This window comes from Oryzias melastigma, linkage group LG17 (assembly GCF_002922805.2).
Source record: "Oryzias melastigma strain HK-1 linkage group LG17, ASM292280v2, whole genome shotgun sequence".
NCBI lineage: Eukaryota > Metazoa > Chordata > Actinopteri > Beloniformes > Adrianichthyidae > Oryzias > Oryzias melastigma.
In genome coordinates, this window is record NC_050528.1 from 26,614,511 (window position 1) to 26,621,876 (window position 7,366).

Sequence of the window (7,366 nt, forward strand, 5' to 3'; positions counted from 1 at the left end):
ATTGATCAAGCTCGTTGCCATGTCTGGGTTCACCAGATAAACCAGCTATGTTCTGACTCATGTGAGTTTTGCCGTGTCACTACTGAATCTAAACTTGCAACATGTGTTCCATGGCCACACATTTTGTTTGTAGCATGAAAACAGTCATTAAAAACTTGTGTAGCTATGCCTGAACATGTTATCGTGTTTAGGTGTTGGATCCCAAAGGCTGATTTTCACTAGACTGTCTGCGGTGCATCTCCATGGCATTGACACAAAAAATGTCAAAGTTCATTAATCAATCAGAATGTTTACATCGCCTCCAACACGTCTGCATTTGAAATCTGTCCCTCCAAAATGCAACGCAAGCTTTACGCACGAGTTCTACTTGCAGTATGTTGAAGCGTCAATGTTGGTGCAAAAATCCAGAGAAACAGGAAACTGGTCTGGGTTTCAAAATAAAAACTTCTGATGTACTTTGAAAATAAAACTTTATAAAATATTGTTTTGTATTTAAGGTGATGTGTCCTAAAGTGTATGGATATGTTTAATAATACGTTACCAGTGGTGTCCATAATTTGTGTCCATTTCCTCCATACATGGCAAAAGGTTTAATTTGGAATTACAAAAACACAACATCATTTATGTTGTTTTGGTCGTGGTGTCGAGCCGCTCAAAGAGGCTCAGTGTGCTGTGCTGCTGACTAGCAATTTATGTGGAAAACAGAAGTAAGACGCTGAAGGACTCTCAGAAATAATCAATTATCGTCTTGTCAGCATTTAAATTGGTACAAGTATCGGCAAAAAACAAAATATCGCCATGTAATTGGCGAATCGATTTTTCCCCTCACCCTGACAAAACATGCATGAAGGAGGAGAGGGCATGAGGCCTGATTGAACAAGTTTTGGATAAGCGGGACGCTCTATTCGACAGGGGGGTGGCAGGATAAACCACGGATCTGGGAGATAGAGGGAACAGGGGGTGGACCCAGGATGCTAACTGGCAGTCGCGGGACAGACCCTCCATACAGACGAACCACAGACGAACCAGTGTAAATCTGGATGCAAAGAAAATCAACCAGACTCTGATTATAAAAGAATTAGGAACTGATAATCAGAAATTTGGGCTAAATTGAACATTTTTAAACACCAAGTATTGCAACTTGTCAAATATGTATGTTGACATATTGGGAGGGATTTTCTGCCCACCTGCACCCCAATCAACCAAATCTACAGTGAAGTCTGTGGCAGTGACAACTCCTGAACTCCAGGATTTACCGGAAACACATTTAAAGCATTTGAAACAAAGGCAGCAGTAAAATAAAAATAAAAAACACTTTTGCAAAAATGTTGCTTGTTACAAATTAAATTTCAATTTCCAAAATTCTAGAATTTGTCCAATAAGGAGATATTTTGTTTATCAAAATTTAAATTGGCTAAATACCAATAACTCAAACACAGTTTTTGTTATATGGGGCATTATATCTCTACCGTCAAATCTTTTCACTTTCCATCGATCATAAGATAATCTTTTGTACACTTTTTGGGAAATGAGGCATGAATCATTCTCAACTCTAGATCTATAAATGTCAAATTCATCAAAGGAAGCCATAAATATGGTTAAACTGTTTGTAATTAAATAAAAAGGAATTGCAAAAATAAGAATAGGGATTACTCAAGTCATTTAAAATGCATGATTTTTTAACTGCACTGTGTTCTGGAGCTTTATTCTTTATGGTTGAAATAAAAGATCAACTGCAAACAGAATTTTAAAATCGCTCTAATGATTCAACGACATTGTAAAAAAACAGTTTTATTTCCTTTTCAAATCTGTTTTTGGTTTTGCAAGAGTTTATAATGAATTGATGCGAGACTTTTGAATTTATTTTACGATGAATCTCTTATTTTTCTGACCGCTTTATTGCTCTTTGACAGACGACGCAGTCGCGTTAAAAATGGAAGAAGCCAAAAGGAAACAATAAACCGAGTAAAGACGCACATAAAATCCCGTCTTTGTTGAGCGTTGGATGCAGCCTCTTATAGTGAAATCTGCGGTTTGAAACAATATTATAACAAAGGAGCTGGCATGTGTCAGTGACCTCCGCGGCTCTGACAGCAGCCGGATCCTCCAGGTACCGCTCTGCTTCCAGATGTGGCGCAGATGTTGGTCCGACTTTTTCTTCATTTTTTCGACAACATCGATTTAAGAATCGATTTCCACAGATGCTCTGCCTCTCACAGATTGAACCTGATGAGCTCATCTCAGGGCCAGGTCTATCCTCCACCCAGCACGTACATATAAACATCTGCATCCATGACTCTGCTTATCAGTCGTCCTCCATCTCTGGGGGGTTTTGTGTGTGTGGGACCTCCGTGAAGTTCCCTACTTGTGCGTCTGCCACAGGAATAACCCTGAAGAATGCCTTTGACGGGTAAGTCACAGATGCGGCCTTTTGTTGCCACGCTGAGCTTGTTTGCATGGATGTATGAACAGACAAGCCGACACTAGCCGCAGCTGTTGGCAGCAAACACCGCTCTTTTTCTGAAGCAGCAACAAAAACACTGTCCTTGTGCATTGAGGACGTGATTTATGTGACACCCGCTCGGGGGCCCACGGGGGCTGCTCTTTCTTACAGTATCTGGACAATTGTGAGTGTAAAGACATCATATCGCCCGCATGTTGTGCCTTTTGGCTGGAGATTTCTAAAGGGATAAAGAAAAAGTGACGGGGCTGACGGAGCGCGGCTTGTTTTTGTTGCTAAAATTCCTCCTCGCCTCTGTTTCTGCAGGTGGGTCCAGATGGAGGGTTCGGCGGAGGGACAGACGGAGCTCCGCTGTCACGTCGGCGAGCGCCAAGGTTTGTCAGAAAGAGACATCTTCTTTTCTAGCTGTGGGCTCCTGTTGCCTCCTTCTCCTCTCCCCTCACCGTCCCTGCGAACGGCCCAGACGTATACAATTTCCTCTGCTCTCGGCTGACACACAAACCTCAAGATGAGTTACATGTAGGTCTGAATTACTCATGAAATGTATCCGCAGCGAGACATGAGCTTTTCTTCAAACTGTCGGCACGCCGGGCTCAGTGGAGTTTGGCTTAACTATTCCTTCAGGCTGAAATGATCACTTTTGATTAAATGAGCTGAGAACAAAGTGACGCTGTCGTTTCTGAGATGATTTTATTGGTAGACATGACGAAAGTCAAATTATCTCGACTCTGTGAATCAAAAATCCCAAAAACTGTTTCCACTGTCCTCCATGGCTGTCAACCACTATTGAAACTGTTTTAACCGGCCATTGATTTGTCTGACTTCCTTTTGTCTGCCATGTAAACTCCAGGAGTAAGAACTAAGACGTTCCAGATGTCGACATATTCCATATTTGGCTGAGGAGGAACATCTGCCTGACTCCAAAGTCCTCCTTTCTCATGAAATGTTGCCTTTTAAGTCAGCGTGTCTTCCATCAAGTGTAATGAGTCGAAATTAGACAAATATACTCCATAAGAGTCTTTGCAGTGAGTCGAGCCTCCATCCGGTTATCGTGTCTCAAGAACACACCGACAGCGAGAGCCGCTTCCTCCCGTCCGGCTGACACGAGGAACCCGGTTTACTCTGCAGTTCACAATCAGACCAGCATCTGTTGACATTTCTATTGAACGTCTGACACTCGGTTACCTGATAGCCCAGAGGCCGGATCCATTTCAGTCGAGCTCGGCTGCTCCTGTCACGGAGTCCTGAACATCCAGGATGGAAATGCTGCATTGCAGAGGACCTCCTCTAACAGCTGAAAGTGTCACAGGTCAAAAAAACAACAAAAAAAGACCGCCGTTGCACCAGCTGTACTAACTTAAAGTCCCACCATCTTTGGATCTATTTTAAAAGCATTCCCAGTGGTCTTTTAATTATGATTGTGACTTTTTTTGCCATATTTTTTTTAAATGGTGTCGTTTTCTTGGAAATAGTTTCTGCAAAGTCACCGGAGTTCGTTAGAAATTGAGGAAAACCCCACCTTTCCTCTCCTGAAGTGGACACTTTTTCATTGCATTTTCTGTCTGCTCCCAATTCACAACCAAATGAGTAAAGAAAATGCTTAGAACTCCACCTTTAAACTAATTTAGCAGAATTATCAGAACAAGGATGGATGGATAGACGGATGGATAGATTTTTGGTTTGTAGTGGAATTATATATCTCTTAATCTTCTGCCTGATTTCAAATTAACTGATTGATAATTTGAACAAAAATCCATCTGTGCATCCATCCATCCATCCATCCGTCCATCCATCCATCCATCCATCCATCTATCCATCCATCTATCCATCCATCTATCCATCCATCCATCCATCCATCCATCCATCCATCCATCCATCCATGTATCCATCCATCCATGTATCCATCCATCCATCCAAGGCTTCATTCTGGGCTGTAGCTTTAAGTACACACTCCAGTGTAAATCATGTTTTTGTAACTCGTTCTTGTGGGATTTTTCTCATGATGAGCTACATGTATGAAGACATTAGAGCCTAAAACATTGTTTCTGACAATAACTCAAATTGTTGTGAACCTGGGACAGACAAAAAAGGCAGTTGGAAAAGGAGCTTATTCGTAACATAAAAACTAATGAGTCTGATTTTAATTTTACTCATTAAAAAATTTGAACAAAAACATGTTTTACACAGAATTGTAATTATTTTGGAAAAAACGACCTTCCTCCATGTGGAAACAAAGGTTTTCTGCTTAAAGAAGGTGGCCAGTCCAGGACATTTTAGCCTGAAGTGGAACAAAATAAGTCCATAAAGTTACTGTGGCTGACCACAACTGGGAAAAACATTGATGAGTGGCTGGAAACTTGAATGAGTTATGCTTTGATTTGTCTCAACTAATGCACAGTTGAGCTGGAATTACATTTATATGAAAGAAATACTTTGGTTGACGTCTGTTTCTTCCTTTTTTGGTGCAAATTCTGCAGAAAAACTGCAAACATTTGTCGTCAGAGTTAAACTAATAAACTTCAGATGCTGCTTTTATAGGAAAGGCATAAAAGCAAAAAGCATAAAAATTGCAAATCATCAAAAGTAATGGTGCATAAAGTTAAAATGTGCTCTTCACACATGACTGCTCTAGTTTTTAAACTTTAAGAAGAACAGTTGATCTCAATACACTAGCCTCCTGTTTCTATTTTATTTTTCCTTTGAAAATAGTTTTTATGGATTAATCAAAATCTGCCTTTTTGAATTCAGTTTAGGATAAAAACCCTGATTTATTATTTTAGTTTTACCCTCCATACATGTAGTATGAGCTGATGGACTTGATAAATCACCAATCTGAGCTGTTTCTCATCTAAAGTCACCCCATGAAAGACGAGGAGAACCAAGTACCTCCACAGACGAGAGACAATTATCACAAACTCCTAATTACAGAGGTTTACTGCCAAGTGTGGAAGAACTAATTAGAGGTTTAGAGGGGCAGACACAGACAGAGAGACAGTTTCTCCCTAAAATAGATGAAATCCTGCTGTTTGTCAACGGCTTTTGCATCTATTTACTTCATCTTTATCAGCATTTTAAATCGATACAAGCTAAATATCACAATATATCACCAAATACATATTTTTCTACACCACTAATACACTATCGAGACCAGTGTAAAACGGTATGTCAATATTACGTTGACCATCTTACGCATTAATATAACAGGAATTAGTCAGCAAAATCCAATTTAAAATCTCTCTAAAACGGACTTTTTCTTTTTTTGTTTAATTTCTCTTTCAAATGTGCTCACTCTTGCACTCTTCTAAGCAGACGAGCGAGGCGCCTGCATCAATGAAACGGTGTGTGTGCTCGTGTCCTCAGGTGCTGCTCTGGGTGCTGGTTTCTCTGCTGCCTGTGGTGGAAGGAGTTCACGTGAGAGCGGCTGCTGAAGGATCCGACTCCAGCCACGCCGTGGGCGTCCTGGGAGGCCAGGAGGAGAAGGAGTTTCCAGTGACGCTGCCGGAGGTGGTGGAAGACAAGGAAGACGACAGCGACCCTCACTCCACCTGGCATGCTCTCTACGGTACAATCCTACAAGCTTTTTGAGTTGTTCGTCTGATTCACAACAATTAGAATTGGGAAATATTCAGAAATGCAACTTTAAGCTTAATTTAACTTTAAGCTCAAAAACACGATTCCTTTCTATCTGTTTCAGAGCCTTTCGTGATGGATGAGATGGATGACCATCCCAGCATCCGCTGGGCGGGGCGCTCCCCGCGCTCCTCAGACCCCACAGAACCTCAATCTAAAGGATCTCAGAAGAAAAAGAAGAGGAAGAAAGACCCGGAGGAGGAGGAAGAGGCGGGAAAAGCGGACAGGAAGGGCAGAGACAGAAGCAGGCCCCCAAAGCAGAGCAGCCGGGACTGCCGGGTGGAGAAGAGGCAGATGAAGGTGCGGGACCTGGGACTGGGCTTCGACTCGGACGAGATCGTCCTCTTTAAGTTTTGCGTGGGCTCCTGCCAGTCTTCCAGGACAAACTACGACTTGGCCCTGAAAGCGCTGCTACAGAACGGCTCGCTGCCCCGCCGCACCGTCCGAAAGGTCACCAGCCACCCCTGCTGCCGACCCGACCGCTACGAGCCGGTCTCCTTCATGGATGCCCAAACAACGTGGAGGACCATCCAGTCGCTGTCCGCCGCCAGCTGCATGTGCATGGGCTGAAGAGGGAAAAACCAGGAGGAGACGGTGACTAAAAGCTCCCGGAAATGCTTTCAGTGCAGCCGGGGTGCAGGATGACCAGAGGGGGGCGCTGTCACCCCGATGAGAAAGAGGCTGCTCAAAGGCTGAGGAGATGATCATCAGGGAATCCCAGTCTGGATTTAGGATTATTTTTCCACAAATGCAAGATGCTGAAGGCTGGACATTACTTATGCAGATACAAACCACAGACCTCTAGTGTGAACACATATTTGATGTGAGAGAAACCTGAAGGCAGATGCTCGACTCACCGTTTATATTCAGACGCAGATGCTGAAACCAGCTCTTTTTTGGTTATTTCTACCCAAACAGGGACGTCACACTTGCATCTCCTCTGTGTTCAGGTGAACTCAGCCAAATGGATGCCATGCATCTTCGTGTATTACTGTGTAAAAGTAAACTATATTTATTTTCAAATAAATTATTTATTTATTACGGCTTCTTATGAGAGCTATTTTTACTGACTCTTTCATGTAGAAATAGGAATACCTAAATCTCTAAAATATTTATTGCTAAGATTCACATTTCACGTTTACGGTGGCTTCTGCTCACACGTTTATTTTGTTTGTTTTTTTCTACGTCGGATTTTTACGGAGTCCCTAAAGGGACATCAAAGTAAAAAAAAAAAAGAAGAAGTAAAAAAAAACGTTTTTTTCTAATAGTGACTCG

General features: G+C 42.2%; 1 protein-coding gene across 1 annotated transcript in view; it reads left to right on the top strand.

Moving 5' to 3' along the window:
• Positions 1-7,366, top strand: part of LOC112147149 (artemin) — a 33,386-nt gene extending 26,020 nt beyond the window's left edge. Inside the window, exons 3-5 of the mRNA XM_024273292.2 lie at positions 2,768-2,835; positions 5,822-6,023; positions 6,156-7,366. Coding sequence (XP_024129060.1) covers positions 2,768-2,835; positions 5,822-6,023; positions 6,156-6,661 — 776 coding nt within the window. The 3' untranslated portion in view covers positions 6,662-7,366. The remainder of the gene's footprint in view (positions 1-2,767; positions 2,836-5,821; positions 6,024-6,155) is intronic.